Source organism: Arvicanthis niloticus, chromosome 9 (genome assembly GCF_011762505.2).
Source record: "Arvicanthis niloticus isolate mArvNil1 chromosome 9, mArvNil1.pat.X, whole genome shotgun sequence".
Classification (NCBI taxonomy): Eukaryota; Metazoa; Chordata; class Mammalia; order Rodentia; family Muridae; genus Arvicanthis; species Arvicanthis niloticus.
In genome coordinates, this window is record NC_047666.1 from 83,386,532 (window position 1) to 83,400,652 (window position 14,121).

The following is a 14,121-nucleotide window of genomic DNA, read 5'->3' on the forward strand; positions in this document are numbered from 1 at the left end:
TTAGGACTTAGTGGGGAGACTTGGTGTGCCTGCAAGTGTGCCTGTTTTTCATGCTAACTTAGAACCTTAAAATCACAATGTCTCCTGGACTCAAAATTCCACTTTAAGCACTCAGGAGATGTAGGACAAACCTAGAAGTAGTTTAACACTGAGATATCAAGTTTCTTATAACATGCTATGAGAGTCCAGGCAAAAAAGCATGAAAAGAAAGTTAATACAACATGTAACATAAACCATGATGTTTCTGAAGACAAAGGAAACCAAAGTTCTACCAGGGATGAAAACAAACAACCTCCTAATGCCCGTCTCTTCCTTTGTGAAGTCATTTCCTTTGTGCTTACTTCCCTTTCAATATAAAGAGTTAATGGACAATAAAAATGTAGTATTATATCAAACTAGTAAATGTAAAGTCACACTGATGACTTGAAAATTCTGGCTTGAATGGGTAGCAGACAAACACACGAGCACACAAAGGCAAAGCATCAAAAATAATATCGATAATCATTATACATCATGCAGGCAAGTCAGAGCTGTATTAAATACTACAAAAATCTCACCTAGACTCTGACCAAGCTTTATAAATTCTTGAAGATGGCTGTTAGTAGTATCCTAAAGTAACACTCCAATACTTTGCATTTCAAACATTTTAATAGTTTTATTTGGCAAAAAGAAGCCTAAGAATTTTTTAAAAAACATTTCCAGAGGGAACACCTTTTTCCACAAAATAAACTGTGTGGTCTGGGAGGGCAAATCTCCAATGTATATATTTTGACTCTGCCAATCTTAGAATTAGTACAAAAAAGATAATTTGTTGAAATTCATTAAAAATGTAAAAACCAGTCCAGGCAACATAGCTATACAATCTTGCTGTAAAAGTACTTATATCAAATTCTGCCCAAAATATTTTTCACAATATACTAAATTTAGTTTCTCAAGTCACTCTTCACTGGCGGCTGGCTTTCCCATTTTCTGTTGTCTCCATCCTGAAAATTTTAGAAGAAGGAAAGTGAGATGGCAATAAAATATTTAGTAGCAATTCATAGTTTTATCTACTTTTACCCATTGGAACTAAAATCTAATGTATTCACAACAGGAGAATGTGGGCACTTTAAAAAAGGGATTCAAGTTCAGGGTCTTCCAGTCAGTCCAACCTCCTCACAGTGCACATGAGAGAAAGGTGAGCCTGTAAACAGCAGGGCACTTCCCTAAGGTTCCCTCCTTATCCCACTCTCCTGTAAACATCTGGGCACTTCCCTAAGGTTCCCTCCTTATCCCGCTCTCCTGTAAACATCTGGGCACTTCCCTAAGGTCCCCTCCTTATCCCGCTCTCCCTTCTCCAAACAAAGAAAAGGGAAGTCTATTCCATTTAGTCAAGAATTTCTGTCAAAGGGATTCCTTTAATGGTATACTATAGGAGAATTTCTTCTTAAAACAAGTGATTAAACTGGGCCTTTTGTGAACACCAAGGGTCTAACAGGTTAATATCTTTCTTCATAGAGGCAATGAAGTATTAGCTCATAATAGCAGATCAAAACTGCTGACCAAAAGCAAGCAGTTTCATTACAGGACTACACAATCAACAAAGCAGTTTCCACAGGAAATTACACAAACCCATTTTCCTCCTTAAGGTGTTGATATAGCTCTGCTCTGTTATTGACAGAGTTCAAACGCCCAGCAAACTCCTGGTGCTTTCTGGAATTGGCAGTGTTTATTCTGTTACTCCACAAGGATAATAAGGACACTGGCCCTGGTGTTAGAGCAGAAAGAAGAGAAAAAAGCAGAAAAATTACTACTTCAAGTTTTAGAAATGTAACGAACTTAACCATCACTTCTGTTGTTCATTTTATAATCTTCAGGCACTGTACCATGCCAACAAAGTCAAATAGACTCTCACCAAATCCACAGGGCACACCTAGAAAAACCAGCCCAAAGGACAGTATAGGTAGACACCAGGCACACAACTGGCTTTGAAGGGACACAAGGTGGGAAGTCTTTTTCAAAGCAGATGAAATGGGTTTAAGGAATGCTGTTGATCAGAAACACATAGAGACTTAGCTTGTAAAACAGAATGAAAGACATGAAGGTGGGAAGGGCACCTAAGGGAAGAGGGAAGCAGGAATTGGGGGTGGGTATGATTCAAATACACATATGAAATTGCAAAGAGTAAAAAAAAAAATCTCAATAGACACCAATTTAAACCTTATCATTTCTAACTCTGGCAAAGGCCTGACACAGGCAGGCACCCAGACCACTTCAAAGTGACCCCTGCTTCCCCAAACACAAGGAGATTAGTGGCTTGAAGAATGAGCATGTACCAGTGTACTAAGGAGTGACTAGCCTGCCTGCTCAGAGGACGACCTACCTATAACACTGGGCTGCCCTGCTCTCGATGGCTAGGAGACACAGTCTTCAGATAGTCTGGTGATTTTCCATATGCCCTAAGAGGACTGAACCTAGGATACCTTCACAGACACTAAGGCCAGGAAGGACATCAGAAACTCGAGTCCAAGTCCCATCATTTAGACCTAGAATTACTTCAAGAAGAAATCTAGGTTTCTCAGCCTATAAATAAGATTTAAGGTTTCATAGTGAAAATATGGTTTCTAACAGTATCTTCACTAACACTTGCTCACACAGCACTGCTCAATGAGTGCTATCACATTCTTCCCTGGGTACCAAGAGTTGAGTGGCGGGGAGAACAAGTATTTCTCTTTCTCTCACATAGAATCTAAATGTTATGCGTATGCTCATGCACATATGAAAGTGGAAGAGAGATTTTCATGTGTATGCACATGAGAGTGGGAGGGGTATTTCATGTGTGTGCGCGCGCCCACACACACACACACACACACACACACACACACACACACACACGTCTAAAGTGGGAGGGGTATGAAGGAACTGCTGAGGAGAGCAGGGCGGAAGAGTCTCATGTGAGGGAACTATGAGCAACAAACCATGATGTACTAAAGAAATATGTCACAATAAAACCAATTACTTTGTTCATGAATTGAAATGAATAATGATAAAGGGGCTTAGGGAGCAGTCTGTCCTCTGTAAGCCCATACTTGGCAACTCCAGGAACATAAGCAGATTTAAGCTTCTAATTTACAAATTCTTAAAGTATAGATTTTATATAAAGTATTTTGCTTTCAAAACTTTTATTAATAGAATACTGCTACTATTTTTTTTTCTTAAATGTTAGAAATATCTTCACTTCCAAGGCTGTCAACAGCATCTCCAGGAATCCAGGTGTCACACTGCACAGAAACAAGGGCTTAGCTAAACTGCCCAGGCCACTCCCAAGGCTCTCCTCACCTTTAGACTTTTCCATGTGTGGTGTCTCATCCATGTCAACAAGGGGCTTTTTGTTTGGAGGTTCCGGAGAATCAGGTGAGTCCTTTATGACTTCTGCTTCAGCCAACTCTTCTTTCCCTCGTTCTAAAATCCCTTTCAATCTTGTAGAGGGACAAGTAATGAAGCAGAGTTTAATTTTCAAGTCTATAAATGGACCAATAACTACAATACCATGTGTATCAGTTTTTATAAAACATACTTGATCTCACAAAAGAATCTAAACATCCTGTAAAATAATCTAATGAGTTCAACACAATTTTATTTCCCTTTATAGTAGTAACAGTTCAGTAATTAGTCCAATTGAAAGTTAAAACCAAACCAGGAAACTTAATAGTTAAAAGGTTAGAAACATGTGATTATGCACAAGACACTTCAGAAGACATTCCACATTTTAAAAATGAAGAAAAAAATTTATCACAAATTACAAATAAGATTAGTCCTTATTGTCGAGTATGGTGCAGTCTGTGACAAGGTATGTTCTCAGGTGTCCTTACCTGTGAGCCTAAAGCTTTTCCTTGAGACAGAGTCTCAGTGTGTAGCTCTGGCTGGCCTGAAACTCTCTAGGTAGACTAGAGGGACCTAGAATTCAGATCAACCTAATTGCTTCTACCTGAGTGCTAGGATGAAAGGCCCTACTAAGCTTTTACTGGGCTTCCTTAGTGAGAGGAATACTTCTCATATATGCACAAGGCCATATACTGAATGCCAGTTGGGGCTGAAGTAAAGTGCACTGCCTAAACTGCTGAGAAGCAAAGTGTTCTACCTGTCTAGAAATGATGAGGACTTCAAGAACTGCTGTCAACATATTCCTACAGGCCAATGATGGTGAAGGCAGCACACATGGAAGCTGTGTGTGTGAGCAGAGATCCTCCATGAACTAGTCACTGTGAAGGCAAAGGCTACTTGCCATTACAATAAATCTAGCTGTCTTGCCTGATTTGTGGCAAGGACATAGAAACTGATACATTAAGATATCTGTTAACTTTTAAGTAAGGGTACAGGCAATTCATGTACAATGGCGTGTGTGTAAAGTTCAGAGGACGCCATCAGGAATCAGTTCTCTCCTTCACCATGTTGGTCCCAGGGATCCAGCTCAGAGAGTCAAGTGTGGCCTCAAGGGGAAACAGTGTGCCGATTAGGAATGATGTCAAAATTAGGATGGATGCTGGTCTGTTCCAAAGGGCAACCTGAACCTAATTCATGTAAGATAGCGTCTTTCACACTGTGCTGTGATCACTGAAGTGTGGTCTGTCTAATATAAGGCAGGGTGTTCTTTCAGGATGGGATCTTCTGACAAGCGACTAGCCAATGACTCACTAATATTCAAAGTACATACTGGTATTATCATAATGATAACCAGAAACTAGTTAGGAAAAATTGACACATTTTTGCCATAACAATAAAAGTTCGTATCTTTTTAGGGCACAGAAAGGTGGGGTGACTAAGAGTGCAGCTAGCATGGAGAAGCACATACTGGATGGAGTAAACGTATGGCAGCCCAAGTGTGTGCTAGGGGCCAAGTCACCTGTCTGTGTCCGGCCGGGGCTTTTCTGTGCCGTGCTCCTTCCCCGCTTGTTCCGACTTGTCCTCCCTGTCCTCCCTCTTCCTCCCTCGCTTCTTCCGTTCTTCTTCTTCTGGGGGTTTGCTCCTACACGCCATCAGACACTCCAAGACTCTCTGATGCTTCTCAGAGTTGCTGATGTGGGCTCTGACAAGAGTCTCTAGTTCATTCCACATGATCCGGTACTGTTCATCTCTGGAGTAAACATCAAAAGCACTCTCAGAAATGCTCCTGGTTTTATATCTAACATTAGGCACGTGCTATGGTAAAGGAAACAGAAATGGAGATGTATTTCTTTCCTTTTACTCTGTAGTTCATGGTGGAACTTGAAGTTACACTGTAGCAATGCCTACCATAATATGTCTCCCTCATATGGTACATACACCCCCTCAGATAGTTTACACATAGAGGAATTATCTTACTAAGTAATGTCTGTTAAATAAGCTTGAGATGTGCAGGTGTAAAGAAAACAGCACTACCTTTTAGGTCCCTTTCCTCTGGTACCAACTGTAGACACGGGAAGAGGATCGTTCTTCCTTTCCATATCAACTAAGTTGTATATAGTCTTCTGACAGTTTAATACATCCTCTTCTGTCAAAGACTCTTTCACAATGACACCAGCTAATGGAACTACCTGTCAGGTTTTTTTTTAAAGAAAAAAAAAAAAAGAAACAAAGAAAAGAACAAACTTGGTTTAATGCTGACTTCAAAGATGGCCACATAGAGGGGGACCCCATAACTACAGCTTCTGTCCTCAGTCACTAGTTCTTCAGCCACAACAAACTCATGCTTCCTATGTTGCTTGAGAAATGGCACCAATTACAAATTAAAACATTTATTTTCTAAAAATATTTCTGCAAATATACACTAATCTAGAAAGAAATGAGACTCACCGCTTGCATGTTGAAAATGGTGGTCTGTGAAATAATCATGGGCCAGTAACGGGTGTGCTTTTCTAACTGGTCCTTTGCACGTTCCAACGGAATCTCTAGACTTGCATCCATTTTATATCTGGGGTCTAGAAAAGGAGTTAACCTGTTTTCCCTCATAAATTCACCAAAATCCTAATGATAACCAGATAAGACAGAATTAGAAACTAGTCTAATGTACCATCATAGTCCGTTTCCCTCATGTCCTCTGTTCTGTGACTGTCAGCAAAGCCCTTTCTCTAACAGTGACCCACCTCACTGCTTGCCCCACCCCCTTTTGAAGTTGAAAGCTAACAACATTTACACAGTGGAAATGAACCATGCCCCCACGTCACTCCAATGATGTAACTGCTTTCTTTCAGATGTGTGTGAGTTAATCACATTGCAAGAGCAGTTTGCTTATGAAAAGCTGTTTTGACAGAACATCAAAATGATGAGTGTGTTAATCTTTGAATAAGGGAATTATGGGTAAGTTGGTTGGTTTTTAGATGTCTTTAGGGTCTCAGTTTTCCATAATGAATACTGATTGGCTTTCAAGCCCTTATTAAAATAACTACCAAGAAAAAAAAAAGCCTAATAAAATAGTTAAATTATATAACACTTGGTAGTTTATAAAGAGTAGTTATACACATAAATCTGCATTTAAGTTCCACAACTATCTCAAAATATCAGTTTATGTAAAAGAAAGCACTAATTAATCATATCCTCTCTCTAACTCCACTGTTTCAGAACCCAGACACTTCCCAGTCACTGAATCTGTCACATGGCAGAGTATCCAGTGATGATGGTTACTGAAACAATCAGCAGCTTTCGTGAGACTGCTTTTCCCCATAACCTTAACATTATAACAAGAATTCTTGGTAACTGACTGAAAACAAAATCTAAACAATAGTTAAATTTTATGGCAGGGCTAGAGAGTTGGCTCAGTGGTTAAGAGCAATGGTTGCTCTTGCAGAGGACCCAGGTTAGATTTTCAGCACCCACACAGTGGCTAACAACTGTCAGTAACTCCAGTTCTGGAGGATCCAACACCCTCTGCTGTCCTCCAAAGGAGTGCACATGCACATGGCACACAGCGGCAAAATACTCATATAATAAATATTTTTTCTAAAGTCTCACTGTAATCCGGTAGTCTGTAACTCTTCCTCCGCAGCCCTCACTAATTGAAGGCGGATCTTCTAGAATGGATCGAGAACTGCTAAGGACATGCAAAAAGATCTCTCCTCCATGGCTGCTAAGCATGTGACTGATGACTTTGGAACCTGACTTTCGTGGCTGCTCCAGCAACACAGATCGACCTGTCAGAAGCAAGATCAAGCTATCAGTAACAAAACTCAAACAGCTGTATTTTAACCAGCACTGCTAAGCGAGTGCCTCTACACTTCTCTCCTAATACTTCTCTAGACTCTTGCAGGCTTACACAGGTATAAGGCTATTTTCCCAAACAATTGTAAGGGTATGTTTGTTTTACTGAATCTCAAGTTCACATAAAGATTTCCTCCTAGACATACAAATTAAAATTAAACTACTGAGGAATTCTCAGGTTACTAATGTTACACAGTATTTAAGGAAAGGCACAGTCTCAATCCCCGTCCACAATGCCACCTTTTCGGCATAACTGTTTCTATTTCACATGCAGAATACTGTGGAATTTAGATTTTACATATTCTTATAATCAAACTGAACATTATAATGAAAATAACCTCAGAAAAAAGACAGACTTTTAATCAATAGTTCCAAAACTTAAGATTACCCTAAGCTTCCAAAAAAGTGTAAAGTCAGACCCTAAAGATCAAATTTCTAATAAAAAATTTCAAAACTATGCTGGATAAAACTCACTTAGCTATATATAAAGCCTGGAGGTCAGAAAGTAAATTTCTGCCCCCAGTTAAAGGCTATTTCTAATAATGCAAATTTAAAACAATCTTGGCAAATAGACTATAGGGACATGAATGACTCCACTGAACAATAACTGAAGGTAAGCCATTAAATGATGGTTACCATTGAGGAGGAAATTAGTGAGGCAGGAGGAAGGCCTACTATTTACATCGACAGGTGAGATTCGGTAAGCTCCAGTGCAATAGTGTAATTCTGAAAGAGAGGAAAACACTGATTTGAAAGAATATAATAAAATATTCTACACCTAAAAGAAAGAAAATCTGCTGAGTCCCTTAAGGCAACGAAAAACAAAAATTCACAAAGAGGCATGGGACTCTACATCACACTGAAAGACCTTCTCGTGCTCTAGCTCCCCCAGCCATCTCCTTACCGATGCTGTTGGTCCTGGGTGTGCACCACTTCAGGGTTACTGTCTCTTTAAATGGCCCTTCTCTGCTGCTGCCTCCCGAGTGGCTGTCACCTTTAGAGAGGTCACAGAAACATTAGCTTTACTAAGGAGGTCACCAGCTTCAAAGTGGTGGTTATTCAAGCTTCCAAAGAGAGAAGAGGTCTATGAGAACACACTTCTTACAGTGTTGCAGTAGAAAAGGCCAATTAGAAGATGGATAGAGCCGGGCGGTGGTGGCGCACGCCTTTAATCCCAGCACTTGGGAGGCGGAGGCAGGCGGATTTCTGAGTTTGAGGCCAGCCTGGTCTACAGAGTGAGTTCCAGGACAGGCAGGGCTACACAGAGAAACCCTGTCTCGAAAAACCACACACACACAGACACACACACACACAGACACACACACACACACACACACACACACACACACACACAAAAGAGAGAGAGAGAGAGAGAGAGAGAGAGAGAGAGAGAAAATGGATATAGCATTGATAAGTAATTTGCCTCCAAATTTTTCATTTTATTTTGCATTCACTAGTTTTATAGTCACTGTCTTCATAGCCAGTAATAAAAATTTTATAGACCTCAGATATAATGGTCTCTGCCTGCCAATGCCAATAAATGATAAAGTAACACAGCCAATACGCAGAAGGTTTAAGAGTCTAAAATGTACACGTAAACCCTAGTGTGTTTCAGAAGCAGCATAAAGGTTCTAGAAGTAAATATGTAAGGAAGCAGAGCAGTGCCTTTGCCTTCATGAGACCTGCAGTGTGGCAGAGCAGACTTGTGAATCCAACAGTAGGCAAATTTGAAATCACAAAGTTGATAGAGATACATTGTTGAAGAAGATACTATATATAAGTGCTATGAGAGCCTCCACACAGAGATCTGACCTATTCTAAGGCACTGGAAAAGCCTCCTTTAGATATAAAGATTGGCTTAAGTTCTCAGAGAATGGTATAGAAATTAAAGGAAAGGAGGAGAAAGCATTTGGGCAGAGAGGACAGCAGAAGTCAAGATCTTTGCAGCTGGGAGCAGTGAGACCACAGAGGGAGGATCTGGCAATGTAGGTCATGTAAACATGGGGTGGTGTGTGTGTGTTTGGGGGGGGGGGGTGTTACATTCTCAGTTTAGTTAGCTAACCCACCAAGAGTGGATACATTTAGGAAGTTTCCTTGGGATGCTGGGTGACACAGTAATAAATGGGCTTCATTTTGGAAGTAGCTAATGGTAGCAGAGATGCAGAAATGGCTGTATCAGAAAAACACAAAATGAAATTAAGAAAATGAGATGATAAATTTGATATAGAAAGTGTCAGAGAGTCATCTCAAGATGATCTTGAAGTTTCCATCTACGAGAAATGCAAAAAACAACTGGACTATCCTCTGAAAGTGCTAAGTCCCGGTCACAAAGCTTACCAATCGTTCTGGGAGTGCTGAGTTTTAGATGGAACACTGACATGAGGCAGCAGAGTACACAGACATAGAGCTTAGGGGAGATGCTCGGGCTAAAGAACAAGCCCACTGCTGACTGAGATCCTGCTCTGGTCCCTCCTCAGTACAGCTGGACAAAAGTTCAGAGTCATAACCACACGTAGCCTCTGTATATATACCACAGGGCTCTGCTTCCATTGCCACAGGAGCACTTTACAGTGGCAAAAGGTTTATTTATTTATTTATGTATACATATGTGTAATGTAAAGGCATGGGCGTGGCTAGCCCCTGCTGTAAACTGTGGCTCCACAGGCTCTCAGAGGCCAGAGCTCCGATCTCGGGCTGCTCTGCTTCACAGAGCACTTACCCACTGAGCCACACTCACTGAGCCGTCTCCACAGACAAGAAATATTTTCATAGCCAAGAGAATTTTATACAATCTTCTAAGTTAATACAAAACAAAAATCTTAAAAACTGACATCATTTCACTGGTTCTTAGTATCTCCACAAATTGCATTTTCAAAAGTTTTCTACACTCCCTTGTTAACATCAGTAGATACATTTACCATAGTTGTTTTACTCCTGCTAGTAATTCAGTCAGTGAATCCCAAGATTCCATAGACACATAGCCCCAGCTGGCTCACAATTATGCTTCAGAGTGACTGCACACAACACGCTCAGTGTCAGTGCTATAACTCTGTCAGCACCGATCTACAAAGAAAAGCCTCAGGAATATACAGTCTTCAAACCTGAGAGTGTCATTCAGCTTTAGGAGTGGATGGAATATTACATTCATCCTGCTATACATCTGCAGTTTTTAAACACAGAAAGTGAAATATAGAAACGCAGAGCTTCTGTCGTGACAAAACCCTTGCTAAAGCTCTTCCCTCCTACCCTAAAGTATGCAGGTGCAGTGATGGAAATCACAACCTGAAGGAGCAAGCAAACTCTACAGAGTACCAGTTCCACAGACACTGTCCCAGTTGCTCTTTGTTGGTGTGATAAAAACCATGACCAAAAGCAAGTTGGGGAGGACAGGGTTTACTTCAGTATATAAGTCAGAGTCCTTCATCATGGAAAGCCAAAGCAGGAGCTCCAGTCAGAAACCTGATGAAAGAACTGAAGAGGCCATGGAGGAATGCTGTTACCAGCTTGCTTATCCTGGCTTGCTCAGCTACCTTTCTCAGAATATACCCCAGACTCACCTGTCCAAGGATGGCAGTACCCACAGTGGGCACATCAACTAGCTATTAAGAAAACGTTCACAAACATGGCCACAAGCCAATGTGATGAAATCGATTTTCCAATTGAGATGCCCTCTTCCCAGGTGAATGTAATTTGTGTCAAGCTGACAGAAACTATGATGGTGACATTGCACAGGAGTTTGGACAAAGGTGAGCTCAGTCTGCATGCTTGGTGAGAATCCTGGGTAATGCCTCTTACCACTTCTCAGGAAATCTACATGTGCGTCTTTGTGATGAAGAAGCTCCACGTCATAGTTGGCAGATGTGTTGGCATGTTGCTCTTCCTTTAAGCAAAGTTGAAGACATTTTAAATAACTTGGGTCTACTTTCAAAATAATGAAGTAAATTACTCACTTTGCTTTTTGCTCAAAGTGAGGTCAGATACATTCTACCACATTAGCTAAATAAGATGGTTTGCTCTCATTTATTTAAAGATGCAATCCTTTCCAACAGTGTAACAGACTGTAATGTAGAACTATTAACTGAACATAGGCACAGGTAGTAACTTTCTCATGTCAGAATTAATACAAATGACTCTTTTATTTTCTTGCCAATAGTTTTAATACCCAAATATACTATCATTGGAATAATTTATGTAAGTTGAACTTAAAATAACTGTTAAAAATAGGCAATAGCATCTTTAAATACCTGCAGTGAATTAATGAACACCACTTATTTAAAATAGCAAATACTAATAAACAAGCTTAGTAACTTGTTTTTGATATTATCTATTAACAAAGAACACAGACTACAGAGGCACACAGTATCAAGTCCAACAAGCAATCCACCTGCTGCCTTCTTGGCATTTCTGTTTCAACTCAGACATAACCTGAAGTTTATGTTATGAAGTTTTATTTAGTCACTGCCTCTTATCAAATGCCTGCTGCAGGGTCTCCTAGAACTAGCAAAGAACCAGCCAACAATGTTGGGAGGATGAAAAATGAAAATCTAAAATTTCTCATGCAATTTAGTATCCATGAGATAATGGCAAAAGAACTGAAAACAAGGCTGGGTACTCTGATTCACAGCCGTGAGCCTAGCATTAGGGAAGCTGAGGCAGGAAGACCACACATTTCAAGTCAGCATGGACTATAAAGTGAAACCCTGTCTCAATAATAAACAAAAAAGAAAAAGTTGAAACTGGACTCCAAGAAAGTCTATGAATTTTTAGGCAAAAGTCATTACAGTGTGGACTCACCTGAGTAATGACTCATTTGAAGCTTACTGTGGACCAGGGATTTTGCTTAGTCCTGACAACTTAATGACAGCATTAGAGTGACAGACTCCTAAGAGAAGCCCACTGGTGTAACCACAGACTCATACCCATGGCTCTCTATCTGAGGAGCTACATCAACTGGAAGCCGTGGGCTGTTTTTCGCTAGTCAGACCTATTATCAGCATCTTTACACTTGGGTGGGTGAGAATGAAAAGTACAGAAAATAAAAGATCCACTCAAATATACACAGTAAAATCTAATTATACAGCTCTCAGGAAAAGAATCACAGAAAAATAATTTAAAATATAGATTTTGATTTAAAAAAATAAGAACATAAGTCTTAAGAATCTCATATATGTTCTTATGAGAAATAGTAACAATACAACATTTTGATCTGTGATCCTTTCTTTTCGATTCTCAGTATTTACTGACCTGTTCAAAGACACTGAATGTGGGCTAGCAAAACAAAATATGATATGGGAAGAAAAAGTAAAGGTTCAATTAAAGTGAATAAGGCATGTCAAGCAAACAATTAAAAAGCACAGAAAAGCTCTCAGAACTGCCTACCTTCATAGGAATGTTTGTGATGGTCGTTGAAGCCAAGTCAAAATGCTGCTGTACTAGAACATTCAACTTGGTAGCAAGGTGCCGCCCAGCTCGGACACTGTGGACTTCACTGGTCAAAACTGGGGACAACTGTAGGAAAGCACCAAGAAAGATAATCCACAAAGCTTTATTTCATGGTAGTCCTGGGGTCAGTATTTTACTATAGACTATTAGTAAGTATCCAGTGGCTTTAGCAAGAATAATTATCTCATCAATGAAGTTCCATCTGTAACATGTAATCTGTTTCTTGTACTGTAGGGCAGGAACTATGTGAGACATTAAGTAGTCACAGTACAGACAGTTACTGTCCTCTTAAAACCTAGACTGGAACCATCCACTAAAATACACATTTGTATTTTTTAACTCCTGCTTATAGATATGAAAATAGGCTTGAAGTCACATAGAGATACTATAAGAAAAATAACTCACTTTATAAAGGACAAAACTGCAAATAAAAATTAAAAATAAACATGGAAATCACCACAAACATCTGACTCCAGTATGAGGTAAGGGAGCAAAATATCAGCAAACTAACAAAATTTTATTAATTCCACGGCAATAATAGTATATTTAATTGTTTCAGTTACCAAAAAGTAAAGCCAACATATTGTATCATAAGAGAGGTGTAAAGTAATCAAGAAATCACCTAAAAATGATAGTCAACAACCTGAAAATATCACTTAAATACAAAAATTCATATTCTAAAGTAATAGTGGATATGGTTAAATTAAAAAATAAAAAATTAGCATACTACTATATATATTTACTGTAACTACATAAGTGGATAGATCTGTATTTTTGAATATAGACTATCAATAAAGATGTGATGTGAATATACCTACCAACCAACAAAATTATCTTCTCATTTAAAATTTTTCTACTTTTTAAGTTGGTTTCTTTGTCCTCCAAGATTATTAGAATTATACTCCTTTTCTCAAAATGAGAAAAAATTGAAGTTACTAAAGTAACTGAAATTCACAATAAAGAATAGTAAGAATAAAAATTACATGGATTTGCAACACATTTATTAAAATAAATGTCAGTAATGAAGGAAAGACAAGAAACATGTAACATCTATAATTACAACAGTCTATTCTGACTAGTTAGATGTTTGACATAAAGGTTTGTTCTCAGTCTTTCAAATAGTTTCTTAGCAAAAAAAAACAAAACCAAACCAGCAATGTGATCATGTTAATGCTGTCAATCTCAGCGTTGCTTATTTGAACTCACAACCGTCTCTTCCCGCAGCACTTCCACACTCACCTCTTTTTTAGGACGATCAGACACAAGGCTATCTTCACCAACTGGGTAGGTGTGAATCAAGACCAACTCACATTTTTGAATCTGCATGAGACTTAAAGAAAACTTTCACTTAAAATGTTAGAATAGACGTTGTAAAGAATTGAGGCAAGCAAACTATTTCAACCTTATTATAATAAATAGTATTATGTACATAATAAAAACTATAATCAGATATCACTGTTATCACTC

General features: G+C 39.2%; 1 protein-coding gene across 2 annotated transcripts in view; it reads right to left on the bottom strand.

The window, feature by feature from the left end:
• Window positions 1-635: 635 nt before the first annotated feature.
• The window catches only part of Ints13 (integrator complex subunit 13), a 32,695-nt gene continuing 19,209 nt past the window's right edge, over window positions 636-14,121 (bottom strand). The window contains exons 6-18 of one of the 2 annotated variants that reach the window (XM_034511218.2): window positions 13,894-13,984; window positions 12,592-12,720; window positions 12,457-12,480; window positions 11,008-11,092; window positions 8,117-8,206; window positions 7,849-7,938; window positions 6,967-7,145; window positions 5,812-5,982; window positions 5,398-5,552; window positions 4,883-5,113; window positions 3,319-3,458; window positions 1,612-1,747; window positions 696-983 (exon numbers count right to left, since the gene is read on the bottom strand). In XM_034511218.2, the coding sequence (XP_034367109.1) occupies window positions 944-983; window positions 1,612-1,747; window positions 3,319-3,458; window positions 4,883-5,113; window positions 5,398-5,552; window positions 5,812-5,982; window positions 6,967-7,145; window positions 7,849-7,938; window positions 8,117-8,206; window positions 11,008-11,092; window positions 12,457-12,480; window positions 12,592-12,720; window positions 13,894-13,984 (1,561 nt within the window). In that variant the 3' untranslated portion in view covers window positions 696-943. Of the gene's footprint in view, window positions 984-1,611; window positions 1,748-3,318; window positions 3,459-4,882; window positions 5,114-5,397; window positions 5,553-5,811; window positions 5,983-6,966; window positions 7,146-7,848; window positions 7,939-8,116; window positions 8,207-11,007; window positions 11,093-12,456; window positions 12,481-12,591; window positions 12,721-13,893; window positions 13,985-14,121 lie in introns of both variants that reach the window. The other variant, XM_034511220.2, reaches the window with a different exon arrangement.